The 25,309-nt window shown below is 42.0% G+C and overlaps 1 protein-coding gene across 1 annotated transcript in view; it reads right to left on the minus strand.

The window, feature by feature from the left end:
- The window catches only part of LOC128716353 (mucin-5AC), a 142,962-nt gene that overhangs the window by 50,126 nt on the left and 67,527 nt on the right, over window positions 1-25,309 (minus strand). Inside the window, exons 3-4 of the mRNA XM_053811272.1 lie at window positions 6,727-6,915; window positions 3,613-3,807 (exon numbers count right to left, since the gene is read on the minus strand). Of these exons, the coding sequence (XP_053667247.1) occupies window positions 3,613-3,807; window positions 6,727-6,915 (384 nt within the window). The remainder of the gene's footprint in view (window positions 1-3,612; window positions 3,808-6,726; window positions 6,916-25,309) is intronic.

Below are 25,309 nucleotides of genomic sequence, written 5' to 3' on the forward strand. Positions count from 1 at the left end.
AAACAAACTTACTGAAAATGTTGTTTGATTTTTTCTGTGTGTGTGTGTGTGTAGCCAGCCTGCATTCTGTTTGCTACATCAGCCGTTAACACATAAGGTGTTCTTTTTATTTAATTTTCTTTATTTTAGGTTCGGTGGTTGGGTGTTGGTTGCTTCGAGCTTTCTCCATCACAACCGATGAACGATAATTGCATTCTGGTGTACCGCAGGCTGAAGCAAATGGTGATGAAATTTAAAACTTTCTCATCAACAGTTAGACCATCGGTAGGTCGTTTTGTGTGTATGTTTTGCTGTTTCGTCTTTGTTTATTATATTAAAATAGCCTGCTCCTGTGTTCCTTTTGTCAGATTAAGTGGTTGATATCCTTTACAAAGTTATAAATCAAGAAAATTTTGGTAGCATAAGCAAACAATATTGTGTTAAAAAGTGTAAGTGGCGTATTTATCAGTTAATCAAGTTCATTCAATTTTAAAAATGAATGACTTTTGCTTTATTGCTTGAAATTATATCTATTGTTCAACATCGATTACGAAGAGACAAACAAGTTTCCGTTCTTCGTATCTTCCTAATGCTGTACTATGTCAAGCTTTTGCGTTAGATAAATAAATTTGTATATCAAAATGCCGACGTGCTGTCAAGTTGGTCACCTGGTACGCAATATTTGACGAAGGTCAATATCAAATTTCCGCCACAAGAAAAAAGTAAAGACTAATGGATGGAACGATTTGACACTTTTCCTCACGACCGTTTGTCCTTTGTTTGCTTAACATTTTGGGAAAAGGAATGTCAATCATGCGACACCGGGTGATAAAAAATGATTCAATCGGAAGCTAATCGGTGTAAGCTTTAGCCATACCAACCCGCAGGCAAACCATTCGTGTTTGTGTCGTATCAATTACATGACCCATGACCTTTGCCGAATTTTATTTCAGAAAAACTTTCTAGAGTGTATGAAAGGTGTAAGCTGGTTTAAATGGAGTTTTTTGTAAGAAAACTTTTGTTCTACTTGTTGATTTTTTGTTTGTTTTGGAATTAATAATAAAATTTTTCATTACCCAATGGAGACGCATGGTTGTTGACGGTTTATCTGGATGTTCACAGGAAAATCCACAAAATCCACACATCAAACAAACAACTACTTTTTTGCAACATTTAACGTTTATAATCATACAGAAGCATGCAAGAGAAACAGTAAAGGAAGAGAGACTTATTTGCATGCAACACGCTTTGCATAGTGCATGGTGAAGGTTCCTCTCATCAAATCATACCGAAGCATAGAAAGAGTACGAAGGAGAGTACGCATATGCCCACTATTTATGCACCAGACATATGTACAAAGCGAATGGTTCCACTTAACCATCAGCCCTGTGTTGATGTTTGCGTTTTTCATTCACTATGCAAACGAATGTACATAGACCGGTAAATTGTCGGCACACATGGAAATTCGAAAGCCGGCAAGAAGGAAGTTGAATAAAATGGAAAGATATGCGCAGGACGCGGCAAACGGTAGGCATTTTTTGTTATTGTCTGCTGCATGAGGTGTGTTTTGCGTTAGACTTTAAAGATCCAAACGAACGTTGCAATTCGTAAAGTTTGAAATAAAAATTTGATAGTTTTTCCTTCACATTGTTTTGTTTTACTTGTGAAATGAATAATAAATAATGTGCTTCCAATAAATTCGTACCATCACTTCGTACGTTCAACATCATGCATTCGTAGTGGAACACACTCATGATATTGCTGCCGGTGTTTGCGTTTGTTTGTAACGGCGGAACATGATCTGTGTAACAGATTGTACAGATATCTGCTCGGTAAGAAATGAAGCTGTTCCCCTACAATTTCATCAACAGATTCGTGGTAACAGTACGGCGTTGTTCGCAAGAAGCAGCAACAGCTTCGGGTTTTCGTACGATAACTAAAACTACCTTTTTTGCCCTGTTCACTTCTTACAAGACAGCTTGCTCTCCATTGCACTGGACGAGTATGAGCACCCCGGAGGGCAGATTATGTTGACATTTTCACCCATTTTCCCACTACTTCTCTCCGGTGACATGTCGCCCGGTTGTCATGGAACGCGGGACGACATTGGTAGTCCGAAAGCGGTACGCTGTAGTGTCTGGTGTTTCATCTTTGCTGTGTATGTTTACAATCTACCGTGAGTCTCTTGGAGACTCACCCGTACCAGTGAATGGAGTTGTACTACAGATACCTTTCCTGCTTATTACGACCTTTGTGTACGGGCATGATTTTTCATCAACTCAACAGTTCCCATCTTCCTATTCCTCGGGATCTCCCTAGCGTGTGTGGGTTGGCGTTGGGAGTCGCAGGACCATTGGAAGCGTCAAAGTCGTCGGCTTTACCAGACGTATTTGTTTGTGTTTGTTTTAATTTTTTTTTACTTTGCTGGGCCACCGACTCTTGCACACAGGGGACACTTTCCATCATCCCTAAGTGGACAGTGATAGGAAGGTGTAGGCTTACATCGCTTGCGTTGGAGAGCGGGATGTAAATGAGCGTTTCTGATTAGCCCCGAGTACATAAACAGTAAACAACACAGAAAAAAAACAACACATAATGCTCTTCACAGCTTTTGTTGCTTCACGAGTAGGCGCTGAAAGCATCAGAAACCGGTTCGTATATCCTTTTGTTTGCTCTACGTACGGAGAGAAGGATAGGGGGGGGGGGGGGGGGGGGGGGTGGTTGTTGTTCCGCTGGGGAGGCGATTTTCTGATGCTTGGCTAGTAATTTGGAGCACAACATAATATATATCTTCTCGCTCGTGGTGGAGCTGTTGCAGCCGTTGAGTCGAGTGAGGTTTTTGGATACCCTGTCCACGGTCTTCGTGTGCACCATCATTTTAATAGGTGTCAAAGTGGAATACAAAAGACACGAAATTACGTTATGGTAATATTGCGCCGAGCGACAATGACAACTGGAATGAACGTGCCCAATTAATTTTAATTAATCCCCAATTTCTTAACCGTTGCCGATTGTGCTCACGTCCAATTAATTGGAAACGCATTGAGCTGAAACGGGCTTGTATGGATATAAATTAACATTCCGGTGTGGCAGCGTGGCTGATAATTTACAAATGCATTCGATTGCTAGCTAAGCAGGAGTGCTTCATGTAAAGAAGCTTTAAACTCCTTCAATTAAGTAAAGCACGAATCAGAAAACAAAATATTTCAAAGTGAATGAATAAATAACGCACTCACGCATTTACGTTATTCTAGCAGCTTTACTTTGGAACTGCATAAAGGATCCCTTGCAGTGTCTAAAGTGGTTCCTAACACTTGAAGAGCATTTTTTGTCGAGTACTGTCAAAGGACAAAGAACTCATCCATCCGTGCTAAAGGACCTTGTTAGCAAAATGGAAGCAGTAAAAAGTACTATTTGCTTTATTTAAACGATTCTTTCCACGATCACATTTTTTGCTAAAGTTTTCCATCATTCAAAGCATCGGGTGGAAAACATTGGAATGTTATATCCGTGTTTTTGTCCATCTTCAAAATGTGATGCAACTTGTGCACATTTTCCTTCCCCCACCTTTTTGTCCGTGTCGTTGTAATCTGTGACAAAAAAAAAACACCATTCCGTTCCATTTCGCCTTACCTTGGTAGCAAATTGGAAATGATTCGTTCCGCTTCCTCGGGCGATGGCGGCGAGTACGATTCGTCCGTCGGTACCGGAAGCGAATGTTGCTGCTGCGGTTGCTGGTGATGTGATGGTTGGTGTAGCTGTAGCACTTGTGGATGCGTTGGTGCAGTGGCCTCGTCTGTCGGTTGAAAATCAGGTACAAATTTGGCCCTGCAACGTGAACAACCGGAGAGAAGAAAAAGGGAATGGGAATTGAGTTTTTGGGTGGCGTGAAGTTAAACCCGCTAGCTGATTTATCGACCGTCTGGTTTGGGAAATTGACGCTGGGAGCCTTCCGGACGGAGGAACTGGTGGTTTGTATTCACCAATGGGAGCTTTTTGAGCATTGAGATGAAGGAATTTGTCTTTTCCGTCTGGTATAAAAAGGCACATGTAAAGCAGTGCATAAGGCTGGGCAAATCGATCAAGTGGCACTATAAATCTGATCGCCAAAGTACCTACAATTGCAGGCTCCTGTAGCGAATGTCGTTGCATTGCCATTAGGAGCATACGTTTGCTTTTCCAGCGAGCACCTTCCGAAAATCCTGTCGCTTACCATAAAATATAAAAGCCTGCATTTCACGATCACGTAAAATGGGATGGTGGATATAGAAGTAAGGCCCATCACCACTTGCCCGGGCGGATAAAATGGAAATACCCATAAACAATCCATTTCTACCATTGCTTCTTCATTTACTTTTTTACCAAACGCACGACGAATTGTACTTACGAATGGGTGCGTGTGTTTGCATGTGTGCGTGTGTTGGTATGTGTGCATGTGACGCTAAATATTTGAACCCTCCTGGGGGACGAGCTGACAGTTTATGTGACAATTTATTAAGCCTCCGGTACGTTTATGGCTCACTTTATTTTTACTTCGTGTGTTCGCTCGTTGGTTGGCTGATCGTAAACCAAAAAAGTTCACCACCCCGCTCGTGCGGAGAAGAAACAAACGGAAAAGCACAGAAGCTGTCGCAAATGCAAGTGACAATTCTTATACCTTCTCCGACCTCGCTATCCTTCGAGAAATGGAACGAGCGAGCCTACATGGTATTGCGTATTTTTTTTGGGAAGCTTTGGGGCCTTTTTTGTTTTATTTTCGGTAAGACATAGACACAAGTGACATCTTCAACGAAATGCAAGTGTAAAGAAAAATACCTATATACAATAGCGAGTCTTGTGAGTCCTTTTAGCTGCTTCAAAGCTTTGGTTGAAATTGGACCAAATAACCGCCGAATGGAAACGTAGACCAGATTGTAAAACACACCCCAAGGATTCGGAACACATCTTCCAAAACTTGTAAAGAAAGTTTCCGAAAAGCGTATAAAACATGGAAATGGCGACGGGTAGCGTTTTTTTTTTGACGCTCATACCGTTGTTTACCAATTCTCTACCGAAGCGTCTGTTCTTAAAACCAAGAAGCAGTGCTTGTTCGCTGGAAAGTCATCTCATGCAAGGGGTTATGGACACGGTTTACGACCCGTGGATGGGTGGCTGTTTTTGGGCCGAGTTAAATGCTTCTTCAGCTTCAGGTCGAAGTTGTTCATTGTTCTCGTGTGCGTGGTGTGTTTCCCCTTTTCTGTTCTCTCCATTTTTACGATGCAACAAGCACAACAAGCAAGCTAGAATGCGCAACATCTTTTTTAAGGAGCAGTTATGCACATTCCTTCACTCTTTGCCGGGTATCGGGGAGGTTGTGAATGTTTGAAGCATCATAAAATTAAATAAAACAGTGTCATGCTACCAAACGAAAAAGGACGAAAGGTGGTGTAAGATCGTTGAATTGACACTTTGTGAGCGGAACAAACGAAAGGGAAGCGTTTGTGCTCTAGTCTGTGACGAGATATTCAAAGCAAAGTAATGCCATCGTTCAAAGCTCAACTGCACTGTTGGCTTAATAAATAAACAGTTGCGCATAAGCAGAATATAAATATTTTAACTTTATTGATTAAATGTTATGCTTGAAGAGCATAAACATTGTGATCATTATTAGTTAACTTGATATTATTTGTAGAAAAAGGTGCAAATTAATTGCTCATAAACATCCATTGTCAACACTTCATTAGCGAGTTTTAAATTTATTCACAGCCGTAAAGGCACCGCCGTTTAATTTAAATCACACCTCCATATCGGTGATACATCTACATTTGCTGGATGACAAAAATTTCACACCACATAAAATTGCTACCGTGCGTTCGACCGAAGAAATGGAAAAACTTTTCACACTTTACGTTCCCTTGCGTGCCCATTGCCCAAACCATTGCTGAGATTGCTAACGAACCGTGCGAGCGTGGAGATACAGCTCAAGTTTAAGCTGAAACAAACAACAGCAACAAAAAAATGCAGGCGCTCATCGTGGCACGCAAAATCTCGTCCCCGCGTGGTGTTTCAGCGTTAAAGCAGTGCTGGTAGGTTCGTTAAATATTAGCCTCATTAGGGTGTGTCGGTAGCACAAGTGCACTTAAGGTGCGGAACGATAAGCAAACGAGCCGGGAAAGAGAGCGAAGCCAGAAGTATCCGTGTGTCGTTGATGGGTTGCTTCTTGAAATCTTGCTTTCAGGCAGATGTCTTGCTGCTTGTGTATGTGTGCACATCCTTTAGAAGCTTAAATGCCATAGGCCGTGGACCATTAGCATGTATAGTATGAAATAAAAGAAATGCATTTCGCTTTTCCGGAAGGTAAAATTACAACACGACCCCGCAAAGTTTTCTGTGCTTTTCTGCCCAATGGGAGAAAGAAAGCACAAAAGAAAGCTCCTTTTTTCTCTTCTTCCTGTGCATTGCAGCCATGCGAGCATCCGGAAATGCTGCTATAATTGCACTCCGGAAGTACATGGAAGTAGGCTTGCCGGACACCGTGATCCATTGAAACGACCAGAGATTGTGTGACCGTATGTATGTGTGTGTGTATGAGTGTTCATTCTGTTCAATGTGGAACGTGCCTGCAGGCTGCATGACGGGGGACGCGATTGCAAATCCAGACATGACTTCAAAAGTGATATTATACACGCTTTTTCCTTTGAAACGGTGCTTTATGATATTACAAATCATGTGCAAATGTATACGAGCCGCTAGGTCCGCCGCACCTACCTTCTTCCGTTCATGCTCATGTAACCATCGTCCTCCGATTGGTGGCCCTGCGACGGGCTGTCCGGTTCCACCGCCGGATGATGATGGTGATGATGATGGTTGTGGTGGTTTGTCCGGTCCGGTTCCTCTTCGAACTCCGACAGGACCTTATCGAGCAGTTCGAGCGATTTTTCCACATCATCGGTTGCGCTGGAGGTGGCGTAAAAAAGAAGGCAGAAAGTTTATTAGTCTCATTATCGATATTGCTGGTCGGGGTCGCAATCTGCTAATGACTTTGAGTGAATAAATTATGTTCATAAATTAAAAAAAAAGGCTGCATATGTATTGAGCGGACTAATAAGTCGGTTGTATTAAAAAATCATCAATTAAGAGTAAGTAAAATGAAAATAATATTATTGAAACAAGAATTTAATTCACGTACTATATAATACGAACACTGCCAGCAAAACAATTTGAATAATGATACAGAGATGAGATAAGAAAAGCTCGTAATCCTCGTTTAATTTGACACTCGGAAGTGATGCACCACCTTGTCGTACTTTGATTGATTGCTCGCTATGCATGGCGTGCGGCGAGATTGACCCGCTGGTAGAAAATAATGTTAATTACTTCCCACAGTGATCCCTGTTCTTTTATATCACTTCTCCCTTTCCTCCTGTTAACAGCCAGACAGCACGAGCTGGTTAAAGAAGAAAAAAAAACCAGGGAATAGTTTCAGGGCACACCAGGTTCGTGTTTCTATACCCACTTGATCGAGCACAACCAACGGACCTGGAGGTTGCGTTGGAAGTGAGTGGTGGTAAAAAAGGATGTGAGATTGTTTTTTTTATTATTCTGTTCGCCATGATCGCATCCACTAATGATGGATCGTTATGCTTTTAACTGGAAAACTCCTACGGGCGTGCCACTCATTCAGGATGTTGTAATGTAATACAACTATCCTGCTGTGCTGTTCCGGAACTGGGAATGTTTGAAAGGCAACGTCCGAAGGCAAGTTGATTAATGAACCTGTTACAGGCGGAAGCTTCTGCAAGGATACACCGAATGAGAGCGAATGCGCGAATGAGACAGCGATGTGAAACTTTGCAGGTGATATAAGTAATGTGAAGATGGTAGACATCAGCAATTTGAAGCAAACTGCATTTGATGTAGCTTTTGTTTTTGAAAATAAATGAATATGTTATATAATAAGACGATAATGGTGTTTGAATATATGATGGCGGAAAGTTTTCATGCCTATTTCCCTTGCAATGAAATATTCAACAATGCATTGTGCGAATGTTGCACTGCTGTTGCAAAAAAAAAAACACCAACAAATTCAACGTCCTCCTCCCCAAAACATGGAATGCATTTTACGCTAATGCGACTTGTTTAATGGTCCCCCAGCCTCGGCTTCGGTGCGGTTTCAGCACGCACGGAAGTTTATATTGTTATTTGAGAAATGTAAATTTTTAAACACCTCTCTAAGTGGGAGTTGGCTGAATGGAATATTCCGGCTCGTAATGAATGGCCCGTAGCGTTGACGTACGGAAGTGCTCCACACACCAGGATTGCATAAATTATGATCGAAAAGTAGGACGTCATGTGTGTGTGTGTGTGCGCGCGTGCCAGAAAATAGGCTTTTAAGAAAATGCTAATCATGGGGAAGGAGGAAAATTGCGCCTAAGGAAGAAAGTTGTACCTTGAAGAGTCCGTGCATCGAAGATAAAGCCCTTAAGAACGCATATTTTATTCAAAGTAGATTCGATTTAGTTAATAAATTAGGATATTGAAGACAATATAAGACGTTGTTTAAAGGAGGCAACGCATACCAAACTTTAGTTATGTTTTATTTTATTTAGAAATTATCAATGTGAGTAAAAAAACCCTTCGTACTATCTAACTTTGCTTTCATCGAAAGTAACTTTTAACGTAAAATACCTGTCGAAATATTGGGGTCAAATTGTCACCGACTTCATCCAACCAACCGGAGGTAAATTAATTCCACGTGATGACATAGACATTTTCAGGCCAAACTTCGGACTTGCCTGTACGTTCATTGTCGATTTGCTTATCGCCTGATGAAATCTCATTTTCCTCCATCTTTTGCAGCAGCGTTCTGCAAACGTTATTACTGGGCGGAAGAGTGACCATATCCGGGTTCGGGAAATGTCGAAGGTGGCTGAAGACACTCGACAGCAGCGTCGGAATGGTCCTCGCCCCTCAAGGTATGAGAAACCTGACGGACGGAAGGTTCTGACAGGCCGTCAGAATCATTATCTGACCCAGAATCAGGCATGTACATTTCGGAGTTTTCGTCCAAGTCCAAGTGTTTGGGACAGGCCGAGTGCATCTCAAGCTAAATTGGAAGGGAAGTTTTAAAAGGTTGCATCAAATGATGACGATGGGTGGAGCAAAATTGTTAGCAATAGGTTATGAACGGTGGCTCAGCGTTACGTAACGAAAAATTATAAAACGAAGATTATTTGTTTTTATTCAAGAAGAACGGCCAGTCCGCATTACTAAAAGGCGAGGAATTATTGTAGGATAAACAGGAATAAAATAGTTTTTTTTTCATATTCTACTTGCTTCACACAGAGAAGCGTTTAAACGCGAATGATCCACGATAATTTATGTCCTCGGATATCGTCTTTGTGAAGAAAGACGGACAATAATTGGCCTTTTCCAACGAACGCACCATCAAACGGAACCGACATTTACAGGTACGAGTCATTACGATCGAACGATAATAGCCATAACCGTTTTGAGAGGAGCATCAACATCTTCCCGCTGCTGTAATGTGATGCCCGCGGATAGATACTAAACATATTGCTTTACTGCCTGAGTGCCTACTGAGTATCTGCGTCCTTTTTTAAGCCAATGTTGGGGGGTGTGCAAAAACCTCTGATACATTTAAGGATTCGTGAGAGATACGGGACGGAACGAACGCTCGCATCGTTCTATGGGGGGGCCTGTTCGGAAGAGTTTCGTAGTGATGCGTGTTTTTAGAGAAGTGCTGATGCAGGATTAATTTCAAACAAAAGACAATTCATGACAGATAAACCACACACGTGAACGGATGGAATATGCTACTCATCCTTACGCATCTCTTTTTTTAGTAGTTGGATCTTGCAGCAATGCTAAAACCACAACACTTTCATGGTCATTCACTCGCTAGCAAATCAACTGCGCCTGCATTCGGCTCTTAGATTGTCCCCTTATTTTGGCACTCCATTAGCTTCCAGGATACATGGTACTTCTCGCAAACAAAACCCACTTATACCAGGATTAGGCACCCGACATGCTAGCCCTCCGTTAGGCGATGGTGTCCGTTTTAGTCCCATAACACCCGAAGCAGATCGATTTTGCGAAGGTTATTTTCGGAATTTGTACAATTGGCTTTCAGTGAACCAGCGTGGGACGAAACGTTGTCGTAAGGATACGCCAAAACACATTGGATTGCGTGTGTGCGTGGGTTGCAAACTTGTAACCGTGCGTGTAAAAGTGCCATTTAATGTCGTGTTAAATGTGGTTTGCATGCAAAATGACCGATTCTGTTTAGAGCGGTGTCCTTTCGTGGTAAGAAAGGGTGGGTGTGAGAGTCACTACTGCTCCGAATGCCAGTATCAATGTTGCAATGCTTCTTTATTTTATGTACGCTTGGGGAATGTGGATGTGGCTGCCATTTTGCTGCTATCGGATCGGTTTCTCTCAGCCTTTCGTATTCCGCATTCGAATCCAATCAAATTGCTGCTAGGGATGTGAACAATACCAGAATTGCTTCCGGAGAAGCGTTATTCTTCAATGTTCTGCATAATCTTGGAGGATAACAATTGCAGTATAACTGCTGTTAAGCAATTGTTATGAGTGGAGAATTATTATTTACTTTAACTCTGTTATATAACAGCAGCATTAGAGAAAATTTTGAGGGGGGATGGGAATCAAACTAAAAAATAATGCCATTTATTAAACATTTGGTTAGATACGTAGTGCTCCAAAACGGTAGATGCCAACATCTAGTAGGAATGATTTTAACCACCGTCAGGTGGAGGTGAATGAAAATTTCCTTTACTTAAGCTTGTGAATGTGGTTAAGGTATGTGGATAAGCCAACTGAGTGAGCTAATCTATCCATTTTTGGTCTGAATTGCGCTAGAAAGAACCACCCAAAACACAACTTTAGAAACACTCGAGATTGTTTTGTACTTTTAAATGTTATAAGATAGTTTAATACATCAGATGCATATGGGATAACGGAATATATTGAGAAGAATTAACGAGATAAACGCCAATTTCAGTGGCCTCCCAGAGATTGTTACTAAGCGGTAACATCTCATTCATCTCTGAGAGACATGTTCCTTATGTGTTTAAGGACAATGGATTATCACAATAAGCAGTTGTTGGACTATAATTCATAGCTACATTACTTACTATATCAATCATGTAATCTTAAATTGTACGTGACTGGATATGTGATTTTATAAATGAAATTTCAACTATTCCACTTCAGGAAATATTAAAAAAAACCTTCATCAACAACTCGCTAGACTGTTTGTTTTGTCTCATCGTGCAATCGCATACGTGTGAGATTTCGTGATTTATCATGATTGAATTAATTCACTAGTTTGTCGTTCCATTTATTTCGACACCGACAGCAGTGATGCATTCGCCCAACAACGAATTTCGACGACAGAGTTCGTTAGCGAATCGAGAACTCAAAATTGTTATACATCGCAGGAAGGACTCACGCCCGTTGCCTTTACGCGTGCAAACATATTTGTCCAATGCGTTAATTGGTCCAATTTAGAAATGATGTAGGCACAAGAAGTGAAACAGCGTTCGGCAAACGATGAACGCAAGACTCAAGGTGGTGGCAGGCAAGTATTAAGGCGGAAATGGGAAAAAGCTCATAGTAAATGGTTCGTTCCCTAGTTCAATGAATCGATACATTCGCTTTGAAGGTCTTCAAATGGTTTTCGCCTAGCGCAGCCTTCTTGGAAGCAAGGGACGGCAGATTTATGGCAATAAGGCGCTTAAAGTTTGCTCTATGGTGCTTTTGCAGTTTTGCCATTTCGCAGGTGAGTGAGTGAGAAATTAACGTTTGTCATTTTATTTTATTACCTCACAAAAAAGGGCGAGGATGATAGAATGATGAGACGATCAAGTTGATTACCAGGAAAAAGGAAACGGAACATGAAGGTGTATGCTTGATCAAAAGAAGCACGCTATCAAGTGAGCGTAAAAATGGAAAGGACACTGGTAAACTAAACCACCGGTTGTAAATGTATTCTTTTTCATCTCAAGGACGAACTTTCAATGAATGAAACGAATCTTTTTTTTTATTAAGCGTCAAACTAAAGTGTACGCCTCGAAAACCAGCGGCTCCCTGGACAGCAATAGCTTCTTTAAGTTGTCCCTTAAGCCCCCGGAATGAATAAGCAACGAAAGGAAACGGGAAGTAAAAATAGCCTCACGCTGGTGTCGATTCGTTCGGATGCGGACAGACTAACTTTGCGGCAAGGTTGTTTTCTCAGCAGTCTTCTTCATACCAAACCTTTCTTGTGGTGCTTTTTTCAATGCGCCCGGAGCAATGATGGCTGTCGAAATTCAATTTAAATTTTGTTTGCTCAGACGAATAGCCGGGGCGCGCTACATGTGTACACCGTTCCACCGTTCAATGGCACCGAAAAGTTTCTGCATCGGTTGGTGGGAAAAGTTGAAGCTTTTCAACACCCGCGCCGGCACAATGTTTTTATAGCGGTACGCAAAAAGTAAGTCGTTTGAGGTAGGATAGCAGCAGCCCGCGTCGCGCTGGAAGCGATCACAAATTAAAACCATGTAGCAAATGCCGATACTTCTAACGTCTGGCAGACCGGAGCTGGATCGTCAAATATTTTGTTCTGTTGCTTTGGAACCCTTTTCTGCTGATTTGTTGTCTGGTGGATTGCAAACAGACTGGAAACGGGCAAGCCCGTTCCTGTATCGAGTGTCGGCAAAGTTAAGATACTTTCCATCAAATTTCCCAACTATTGGACGCCATTTGGCCAACGTGTACCGGAAACCGGTTGATAGTCAAATCGTAGCATGAACCTTGTTTTGTTGCACATTTGACGGTGTGCTGCGATGTGAGCGACCGTGATGTTTGGAAACGATCGTAATGCGACTTTTTATAAAGTGTCCGGACAACTCGACACCGGAAGGCTCGGTCGGGAAAGTTAGCGATACCGGGTTGTTGACACCGTTGCCTGTGGAAGCAATGGGATGGAGGAAAAGTTGCTGTTTGTGCCGAAAGGTTGCACTAACCATCCACCATCAACCATACACAGACCGATGGCTTGAACGGTTCGTTACTCGGCGTCGTGAATGATGAACTACAGCGCGATAGACAGAGTTGTGGATAGGATCAGAATCAAAACTTCAAAATTGCCAACCAATGCCAACGTTGGACAGCGACCGTGTCTGGAGTAGGGCCGCCCGATTGTTGATTGGGTAGGGGGTGCGCGTGGTGGACGGATTTGGAATCACCGTAATTGGCATAATACCGAAGCGTTTCACATTCTCCCTGGATGTCAAGTGCAACAGTAGCGTACCTTTGCCTTTTCTATCGCTGTTATCGATCATTTCGGAAAACAAACACAACATACGATATAACAACTATCGTCCTGAGTTGTTTACTAAAGCAAAACGGATGGTTGGGTTGGAAAGATAGCTTGATTGGCATATATTGCCATTGCTATAGCTTCAAAGGGGTGGGTTTAAAAATATCGTTAATATATGGTTTCTAACATATTCTGAGCGCTAAATTATCGAGGAGGAAAACAACGATATAATTCCATCTATTCTTAAGGTTAGTTGTTTTACGCTTTTTTTTTATATTACTGATTTTATTTGCTATAGTTTATATTGGAGTTTTATAATGTTCTAAAAGAAAATAAAAAATCGTTTTTTTTTGGTCTTTTTTAAATTTTTGTTTAGATCTATTTTGTTATGTGATGATAATATCCATCATTATTAATTATTTGAAAATTGATTGTTGACAAATTACTTCAATCTTTGCTTTTTTATGTACGCAAAAGATTCAAAAGTATTGAGTATCATTTTTATGTTTCTAATGGGGACTTTAGAAAATCTGATTTGTCAATGATTGCTTGAGACGCAACTCAAGGAATTAATATATTCCATGACCGAACATCCCTAGAAAGCTGTTCATACCTTCACCCTTAACACAATGAGCTTCCATCTTAAAATAGCATAACACAATCGAAGGACACACCGCTAATGTCAATCTATTGTTGGCATAAGCTCAGTAAGCTTAGTCTGTTTATTTTTCCTTGAAGCCACACGGGAAGCAGCTAGCCTTTTTGCTTCGGTGTGGCGTAAAATGGCTCTCTATTAGAGTGTACGTGAACGAATACCTTACAGACGAAGGACACGGTAGATTTGAAGGATATTTTTAGCTTACCCTGTTGAAGAGTTGGCGTCGAAGGTGTTGAAGTGTCTTCTTCACACATCCTTTATAACCGAGTGACCTTCGAATGTCACCCTAGGGAAATGGGGAAAAGCGTTCAATATGTCTTACTATTTTCCCTTAAAGCTTCGCCCAATGATCGATAAATCAGTGAGTGACAAAAAAGAGCTCTGAGGTGCATACAAAATTGAACGAATCTGTAGTATGATATTGATTGATAAAGTATTAACTTTAGAGAAGCTCCTAGTCGCATGTCCACCTATCTTCCTGCTTTTATTTGTCTTCAATTCATCTGGCAAATCGTCACAGTAGTCGACTTTCAATTTAGATTTAAGCCACTCTATCTGCTCCAGTCATGATAAAGTTCCATCAACTGTGGCTCCTTTTAGTTCCGGATGGCTGGTAGAGTTGTAGAAGTGTTTGAAAGACGATGGAGACCGTCCTAAAAATCAATATCCAATCACACCGAGCAGATAAGAAAGAAGTTAAATCCGCCTTCGGGATTCCGATAGACGGGAGACCGTATTTGGCGAGAAGAAGAATGTCCTTCCAATCGAACGTTGTTATTGTAGCTATGCGCCTTAATGTTTATCACAACAAACAAGCAACAACGGACAGTGCCGGACGGTGGCAAATCGAATTAAAATTCCGTACTCGAAAAATCGCCATCGTCGGCCAACTGAGCATCGTAAATCGAGTTCGCTGGTCGCTGATCTCGGAGAGGGAAAAGCAAGAAAGCAACAACGAAAAAAAAACAATAACAAAAGGTACAATTAAGAGGTGGGTAAAAGCATAACGCATGTGGTCACAGATTTTCCAACATTTCGTTTCCTTTTTTTTCCAGCGCGTGACCGCACCGTCGCCATCCGGGACCCGCCAGCCAAGTGGGACGCACGGAATCGGGTCTGGTTTCCAAGGGTTTGCGGTTGATGGTGGGTTGGGACGCATTTTACGATGCCATAAATTTATTGGCGGAATTACATACGGCAGTACTTTCGCTTTTAACGACTTCCGGATTTTCGGGTCGGCCGGCACACAGTAAGCAGATCGTCCCGACAAAAACCGGAAGAGACCCAGAGATTCTGCAACCTATCCGACCACCTACCGCCGTGAGGACAATCGATATTTTGGCAATGACCCGAAGAATGAAATGGCAGCAAAGAAAAACGCGTCCACGAGATCACGGGATCGTGGTGGTGATGAGGTGCGGTTCGACTCCAACAAAAAGATTACAGTGAATTGTTGCGAACAGGGTGGGAGCGTGCATGCTGTGGCCATGTGTGTTTGTGCTGTATGGTGCTGAGATTAGGAGAGATTCTACCGAATGACGATATTTACCGGCTGGGGTATAAACACGTTGATGAATGTGAGTGAACCTTTCCTCACCGGCGAGAAGAAAATTCGAAACACGTACCAGAGTTGGCCTTCGGGCATTGCTCATGTCGAGATAAAAAGCGGCTTATTTCCAAAACGAATAACAAAAAAAGGAGTTCAGTTCAGTTCTTCTGCGAAATGTTGTGGAGTTATGCTGCACGGTGGAAATTTGAAAAGAAACATTGTGGCAGCATTTTATCGATGGTATGGTGGTTGCCGTAAAACGAATGTCGTGTTTATTTTCCGTTCAGTCGTTGTATTGAAATCGATGTAGCTTTGCAGGAAAATGGAATTCTGATAGTTTGATTATCGTATCACCAAATCAAAGATATGTTATCTTGTAAATAAATATAAATCACAATATCGTTTAAATTGAGAAAAATCCCCATGGAAATTGGAATCTTTTACATCTTTTAAAGAAACCCATTTACAAAACGTCCGTTAAACATACGATTTTAGCACCAGAAAATGCCTGTCTAGCTGGTAGTATTTATCTGAAGTCGCTTTTATGATACTTATCCTGGTTAACTGACTACCCAAAAGGCTTGTGACGGTACCTTAAACGGGATGAAAGAAACATGCTTTCAAAATTCTGATCTCTGTGTCTGTGATTTAGCTGAGCGATGGATTGAAGAACATTTATTAGCGGTCAGACGAACGCCTTATGCGGTCAAGCTGTGCTTCGCGATGCTGCAAGCGTCTCATCTCATCTTTTCCATATCTTCCCACAAGACACATCAAGACCGGGCCTCTTATGTCGAAAGAAACTTCCAAGGGTTGCGGCTAGTTTGGGTAGAAACTTTTCTAATTAATACACTGTCCCGTGTCTTATATTCTTAGCGCACAATGGGGGTTTGGTCGGCATATTACCTGCACTGTCCAAAAATCATCATATGAAGTCATCAATAACCTGCGCAAGAAGGACAGAGAGATGCAGACCCACAAAACTGGAGAACCGGACACCGAGTCCGAGTGTTGAAAAGTTTTGTCTATAATAATTAATTTTCATTTTGTTCGTGAGATGTTCTGAACTTTTGCAAGCAGTGTGCAGTGTGCGTGCATTAAATCTGCTGCTGGGAGACAATAGTTTGGTGTGAAACGGATTTATAATTCGATTCCGAGAGCCCCACACCAGGAAGGTGCTGATGATAATTTGCATTGTATATGCAAAAAAGATTGCTTGAAAAAGGGAAGTTCTGGTTGTGAAAAGATTAATATCTACCTATAGGAATCATTTAGTGGCTTTAAAATATCTTCCTGGCTGTGTTATCCCTTTCCGATACTGCTGCTATTGTACACAATGGTGTAGAACTTGAAGATTCTACCATTCGCTTCGGTTGTAAATGGGGGTGAATGCCACGCCACAGGAGAGATGAAGTCGTGTGGTTTACAGCATAAGCAGCCGTCTGACACGTTTAATGAATGTTTCTGCTGCTACCCAGATTATGATCGGTTTCAAAGTGCTGCAAAGACCCCGCCCGTGTAGGATAATCTTTCCGACCAGCAGGAATGGAGCGTAGGCTCTAAAGCTACGTATCTCGACCGGTTTCACTGTAAGGTGGGATGTTACCAAAAACTAAACCTGGAAGAACATCATCGCTGGGTTGTTTCTATCCCACGGATGGGGCAAAAGGAATTATGGCTTGTGGGTTTTGTAGCCAAAAAGGCGTAGAGAGTATGGGGAAAAACGTTTCCAGCAAAAGGAAAAGCGGCAAGTAAATTATCCTGCAGGATGACAAAGTATTGCAGGGCGGAAACATACACGCAGGAGAGACACGCGCCGTAGCCGTTTATGGGGATTACTCCAAATGGCGAATATTTAAGCTGCCGTCTAGCGTGAGCTAGCTTTTACAGGGTTGCAGCACATTCATCCACCATTCAAGGCCATTTTATTCATTTTAATGCCACATAGTACGGGGTACGAATCTGGACAATTTTATCTCCATTACAGCACGAACAGCATTCCAAAGCATTTTCATGTACGCACCAGACCCCGCCTAAACCGTTACTAGTGGCGGTAGGCCACTCCGTCGTCCACAGGACCCCATTAACATTGACATTCGTGTACACGCTGGCGATGTATATAAAAACGCGCCAGCCATCCCCCCATTTTGCCGGAACAAATTGAACGTTAACTGGCGTTTTATTTCGAATGCAAAGTAGAAGTAGCCACCGAACAGCATCCTTTGTGTTGGAGGGTTTTTTTTGTCTCGTTGGTGGAAAATATTCTCCTCGACATCATGCATCATTCTGCATGCCGGAAATCGAGTTGGATAATTTACGATCCGGGACCGCTTGAGGAGGGCCAACATAAATGTTAATGGAAAAATGGAGACTTTTGCACGGGCTGGCAGAGGACACACCAAGAAGGCATTTTAACAACAGTATCGATGCTCTTTACACCATCTTCCCCATGCTCCCGCTTCATCCATGCTTGGCATTGTTCGTATGCTGTGGGCACTGCCATGCTCGACAAGAGCGACCCCTTTTTTACGATACGCGAACCGTTGTACCGTTTGGTGGTTTAATTAAAACATAAATATTCATTCGCCAGGATTCGCTTGCAGGGGTGATGTGTATTTTATTTAGCTTTTTTCGTACAAGCATTTGAACCGTTTTTCGAGGATGTTCTGTTTTCGGGGTGAGCTACATCGGTACCGGTTTAAAACGCACAAACACAAACAGATCAAGTGGCGTGGGTTAATTTTCGGATCGGTTGGTTGTTTTGGTAAAAAAACAACAAACATTTCCTCCTTGTTTACTGCTGGGCGGTTTTCAAAGTATCGAAGTACCTGAAGGTAATCTGTTTTTGAACGCAGAACAACTAAATGGTACATGGTTTCGTGTTTATTGAGTGCGCGCGCTGCATAAATGCTGCAGTGGCGTACGTGTGGAGAGATTTTATGCATCAATTATTTTGCAATAGTTTATGGCAATTGCAATTCAAAGGATTATAAATGCGGTGGTACGTGGTGATTGGACGAAGAAGAAGTTCCACCAAGTAATTGGATAGCAATTAGAGTAGCATCGCACAGTTATAAACCGTTGAAAAGTAAATCAATAGAAGTCTTGCCAATTTGTAGCACTTTGTGGTACACATTTTAATGTCTAGGGTTAATTAAAACTTCAATCAACAGTAACAAATAGGTTGCTTAAAAGTTTTAATCCAACACGGCAAGGTTTTGGGCGAAGAAACGGCGCATTGTTTTATTTAGTAAATAGATTAATAACCCTCACCAATGTGCTCCAAATAGAAACAGACAGGTCAAGAATTTTGATTGGCCCCCAATCGGTTCCACAACTGCAAGTTCTCTTTGAAGAGTTGTTCATTTCGTATCACACCTTTCAAAAGTAAGAGGATTTATGGAGCCATGCCCACCACCACCGACCAGCATCGGCCGACGATTAGCAGACAATTTTCCACCGGTCACGGTTGGAAAACCATTATTTACGGACAAAACCCCCTATTGCCGGATCGGGGGAGTACACGAGAGGTTGTGCCACCGTACATGCCGGAAGCCTCGAACGGCTTGAGTCCATTATTTACGCCAATTAGCGTGTTTTGGGCAGTGCGGAAATTCGCGACCAGCCCGCGTTGCAAGGAGTGGGGATTAAATTAATGGGTTTTTGAAATGGTTCAGCGATGGTTGAGCTTTGCGAATTCGTTTCCCGGGACGCGAAAGGATAGATCGGCGAGGTACGATACGATCTCAACAGTCTAGCATTTAGGTGCGTAGTACTTTGGGAAATCAACTATTTCAGTAGAAGAAATTCGAACCCTATCATCAGAAAAGATGGTTTCGTCTGGGATGGGAACCACATCTAGAGTGGCCGTGTCACGTGCTAGAGTACTGCTTGAGTGCAGTTGGATCCATTTGATGATGCACTTCATGCTGGTGTGCGTTTGATTGATGCGGACATTGTAAGCAAACTGTGGGAGATCGACTCATCTTCGCAAGGTCAGGGTCGCACGTTTATCTGGTATGATTGATCTAAACTAGGGCACATTCAGATCCAGTTACTCTCCTGTGGGCAAAACTCTGGACAACGCTTTTAACGTTGGGTTAGGAGGAACCCATCAACATCAAGATATACGTCCCGGTCGTTATACCGATAAAATTAGGAGGAACCCATAAAAATCAACACCTTTTCAAGTAGAAAATTTATTGAAAATTCTTAATGGTTTAATAGCAATTAATTTCTATTATTATTTTTACCAATCAAATAAAAAACATAATCCCATCGTGCTATCGCACAAAAGAGTTGTGGGATTTCTTCGATCCGTCTCCATGAAATAGCAGACACAAGGGCAATTTTGCAATATGATAGGCAATTGAAGCCATGCATCGAAGCACATCATCTGTGTGTCAAAGAGCAGTTTGCTTGCCAGTTGAAGAAAGCAAACAGTCAGATGTAGTCAGGGTAGTTATTGTGTTGAAATCACACGTCTCGCAAATTGGTGTTATATTACTGGCGCAGTTAGAATTGGAGGCAAAAGGAAAAGGGATTTTAAATGAATCTTTTCTCTGCTTTAAACGTCCCCACCGTGCCGAATGGGAACTGAAACGCAATATCACTTACGTGTGGCGTGCTGTTTGAGCGACAATACTAACGATTGCATTGATGCAAATACACCACACCTTTAATCGAGTGTACAACATCGCACTATTGTGTGCTTCCGAGTGTCGGTACGTTCGATGATATCATCGGGTTGAAATGTAAAGCCACTGCACCTAACCATCATTTTACAGCTCCCTTCGGATTGCATGGCCAACCTACCACTATCGACGCAAACGAGCATTGACATAAGCCTGTCGGTGAAGCTCTGATTTATTTCCAATCGAACGGTTCCTTCCAGCGGGTAAATCAGTATTGCACCGTTAAACCCACTTCATCATGGCACTTCAAGCCCTTTGCCACCCTTCTCCATTGAAAGTTGATGAATATTAAAAATTTAAATTTCCATTACTAGTCCAGCAACACCTTCGGAATCGGAAACTAGCGCCCACTCGGGTGGGAGATGACTGAGAAACTGATTAAGTCAAGTGCCGCTAAACATTGCTGTCAAGAATGCATTCGTTTATCGATCGTAGTAGCAACCGGTTCGATGACAGCCGATTGACAGGATGCAGAAGCATTAATTAAGGGCTTTATTTGAATTTCTTCCACAATGGTAGTTGTCTGATGCTCGAATGAAGAAGCAAATTGTTTACCTTTTGAAGGAAATAATTAAGAACAAGGAAGAGCAATTACGAAAATATTATCTGCGAAGATATCTGCTGTATATTCCTAGAAACACTATTTTACAAAATTAATTAGAGTACTATAAAATTGAAACAAATAGGTAAAAATAACAATATAACTAAATTCACTTCATTTCAAATTTCAACAACAATTTTGAAAATTTGTGACGTCTTAAGGTAAGTCCACGGTGTCTAAACACTTCATTTAGAGAGTTGTCTTATAAGTAATCAAATAATGTACTCTTTTAATCGAAGCGATACTGTCCGATTCTCAATGCAGGAAGATAAGCGGAGCTATTTTATATAATTACCATTACTATTTATTTATGATGATAAAACAAAACAAAATTGCTGTCGATCCTTAGCCATTACGGCAGATAAAAAGAACATCGAACAGCAACACATATTCATAAGTTCTCGATGCGAAAAACATAAATTGTCAGAGTTCTACCATAAAACATAACTGACTGCTCATAAAGAAAATGAAATTCCTACACTGTCCTGTCGGCGGCGAAGGACTATGTGGATATAATACGGCGAAAAAACAGGACCTCTATGGCATGTCATCCAATTGATCTCGCACTGTTGGTCTTTTCATGATCATATTTATTTCCTCTCAGAATGTCACTAATGTCATTTGACGAAGGCGCAACGCTCGGCGTGCCATGTAGTGTGATGCCAAGTTGTAATATCTTCGTTATGTTATTGCTTTTTTCGTTCATGGTTTAATCTTAACTCGATGTTTTGTGCCGGTTTGCTTCCCGCTATCATCGATTTATGTGCAACGATAAACGGTTTAACGATTACGTCCACTACATTGCCACTGAAGTGGATAAGAGTGCGTCACCCAACCACAATACTCGGTAAAGAGCAACCGATACAAATGTGGTAAAAATTAATTGTCTTTATTTTTACGATGAATATTTACATGGAACAAAGGCGGTTGCATTGAGTTATCACATTTCATTCGGGAAAACGTCTCAGTCTCATAAGCGGTATCAGGAAATCGCGGAAATCGGGGACGAGATCACCTTCACAGAACAATAAGTAAGTTATTCCATCTTCTTAATTTTCGATTAACTCGAAAGAGAAGATTTGCGGCAACAGCAACTCCACGGGATGAAGATGTTCGTTCTTATGCAACCCCTTACTAGAAGAATGCTTCACTAGTGAAGTGATGCAGCGATTTCTTCCGCTGGATAACGTGAAACGGAAGCTGAAGTTTTTATCCGCCCGGAAAACAAAACAACAGACACGTCACCGGCGTACAAGCAATTCAGCAGCATCATAGTGCCTGTTCAAGCGTTGATAACAAACAGAAACGCTTCCGTGCAAGTTGAGGAGAATATTTCAATTATGTTTCGGTGCCGAAAAGTTTGCACGAACGAGCTGGTACATTTTCCCCACTGCCGATAGCTGTCACCTGCCTGCCAGGAACTTCTGCTACACGTCTCCACCGGGAAGTGAACATTGCCACCAGCGAGTAGTGAACGAATGATTTCTGATTATTTCTTTGTCTGAAATTCTCGCATTAAGAAAGTCCACTCCGGGCAAAAGTTCCACCCGAAAGGCTCTTTTGTTCAAGGGCACTTGCAGCGAATTGGAATTATGATAAATGTACGTCCCGGGATGGGCGATGAAGCGTAAAACAGAGATCGCCAACCAGGTCCGGGAGTAAATCTTGGATCGAACGCTGCGAAAACAATACCGGATCGACGGAAAACTGCCCACGGCTTGTCACTTTGGCTGGGAGGATTATGAGGACAGCTTGTGTAAGATGGTCTACAGAGCGGCTGGACCGAACTGTAAAGCACAGAAAGGAAGCTCTGGCAAACAAAACAAAGAATTGGGGAAAAATTATCACCGACGTCTGATTGACTTGGAGAGCTTTCGAGTGTGAAATGTTTGTCTCTTGCAAATGGTGCTTCCATCCTGAAGATAGTAACAAAGTACGAACGGTGATGATGCAAATGATGAACTATTCCTTACGGGCCCCCGTGGTCTCTTTCGGCCAGATGTTTGATGGATGGCGAATGTCAAATAAAAGACATTATTATGAAATGTCACGATACCGCTAGAAAAGCTCAATCATTTGAAGATAAAAACTCAACTTCAAGTACATCCTTACATCATAGAGCCATTTTATGAAGAAAAATACAAGAATTATTTTAAGGTTTCAATATTTTTCATCTCTTACACATGAATCGTCTATCCTCACATACATGATATTTTATAGGAGAAACGTTACATAAGTCTGCAAAATGTTGTTATGATAAGTCATCTCCAGTCACGTGTCGCACGAAACGATATAATTAAGCACTGCATGGTTGCATACAGGCGACCCAGCAGCGATGTAACGGCGATGAAAACTTCATTTTATATCATCTTCTGGAAAGAATTTCAACAAGCTGCGCTGAAGGAAGTGCCAACGCGGACGAGCATAAATTAATACTTGAGCTGTCACATCCGGCACCGGTACGGCAGTGGCACTTTTCCAGGCGGGAAAACTTTCCATCCACTTTACCTTACCGGGGGTGCTTGTATCCACCGGCATGTATTTTCCACCGGTCGGTACCACCTGCCAGTGTGTTGTGGTTTGGGGTGGGAGAAAAACTTTCCTTACTCTTCATTTATGATCCTAGCTAGGGATGCGGGTGGCCGAAGGCGAACGTAGGCAAATATGAAACGGCTAGGCAAGTGTGTTCATTCTTGCGACTTGTCTTTAACCGTAGCTATACAGCATCTTAAGCACCCGAGGGATGATGAGAGCGTATGTGTGTTTTTTTTTTCTTTTGTTCGTTACTTGCAAAGAGAGTAAGAATTTAATATCATCATGTTTTATGTAAATTAAACACTGACACTGTTTTTACAACCTCACTCCAATAGACCGTTGGGCGTCCAAAGTATGGCAAGTTTCAAGAAATCTTCCGTTTTGGGATGATATTATTTTCCCTAAACTTTAAGACTGGTAGGTTGATACAAATCTCAATAGACAAACAAAGGAGTGCAAATTGATGTTCATAAGTAACAATTTATCAATTAAATCGTATAAAAAAAAATGTATCGAAGCAACACAAAAACTGCAAAAAGAAAAAAATCCTCAAATCATCATCATCAATAGTCAGCTAAAATGTAGAACCAGACATAAACTAGCCTACTGAATGGTTCGTTTCGAGTTCGTTAATTTCTTGCTAAGGTGTTGCTAATAACACCGTTCAGATCGGATCGGAGGAAGAGCCAGGGAGCCTTGACGAGATCGGAACCGGTGGAGCAAGCGTTCGTAGCTTTGCGAACGATTTGCTGAGCCGATTATACAGCCACAGTTGCGAACTGAAAGGATATTGCTCCGGTAGAATGGTACCGTCTGTATGGGTGTATTTTTACAAGCGTTACAAGCTTTTCGAAAAGCTCGTCGGTGGGACACGAGTTTTCTTACGCAGGAGCAAGGGCAGACACTTCTACGGGGAATAATTAAATATCACAACTTTATGAATTCGCACAAGTGTTTCTTGACGATGCCGGGAGACAAGTGTGCTCCGAGCGCGTGCAGATAGCGTTAATTGTAGGTTAAGTGAGCAACTGTAACGGCACAGCACTTCGGTTGAGAAAGTTCAGTTTATCCGGCAGGTTTGAGGCAGCTGCCGTGTGTAATACAAACGTAATTAAAATAATACGATCCCGGGTACATGAGTCTAAAGCGATAACGTGGCGGCGAGGAGCGCAATGTAGGAAGAACAGAAAAATGATTTCCCTTTCCGAATAAATCTGTCGTACGGCAGAGAGTGGGAGACGCGCTAAGCTGAAGTTAATTAGGACAGGATTTGTCTACTCACCGGAATGATAAGATAATGTTTAACAAATTCCAAATCATGTCGATCGGTGGAAGCGGGCGGAAATGGGTTTGGAAAGTTTGGCCAAAACGCTCCTGGTCCGTGTCTTTTTACATCAGGAACAGGAGAGCAAAGGATTTAGATCCATTCTAAAACTGATGAGCTTTAAGCGGTTCGAAGTAAAGTGTTGCCTGTGGAAGCAAACTCGATCCAGTGCAAAAGTGCCAGTAAACGAGCTGAGTGTTATTAGACGAATAAACCCACTGAGAATCGGCCGCTTGGGACTGCGTGGATAAACGTGAAAAGGATTATTTGATTTGTTGCACAATATTGCACCACTTTCCTTTCCCCAAAAAAACTGAGACGTTTGAGGATGGAGCAGCAGAACAAAAGCCAACGATGCTTTACGGTGACTGAGTTTAAACACAGCACTGTTTGTTGATGTGTTCGACATTATTCGACCTTTTTGCTCCAATTGCTCTCGAGTGTTATATTTCCGCATGCAGAACGCTCCCGACCGTGTAGCCACAAGAAATGAAAGTCTTTAGCGAAACCGAACGTTCCCATTTCGTTCTGGTTGCCGTTCTTTTGACCGAGGATATCGGCACACAAAGATGAATAGAGAGTATGGGCTCGGTTTTCCATCTAGTTGAACTCACCCCCGGAGGGGGGATTCGTATTCCCTTACGA

Source organism: Anopheles marshallii, chromosome 3 (genome assembly GCF_943734725.1).
Source record: "Anopheles marshallii chromosome 3, idAnoMarsDA_429_01, whole genome shotgun sequence".
NCBI lineage: Eukaryota > Metazoa > Arthropoda > Insecta > Diptera > Culicidae > Anopheles > Anopheles marshallii.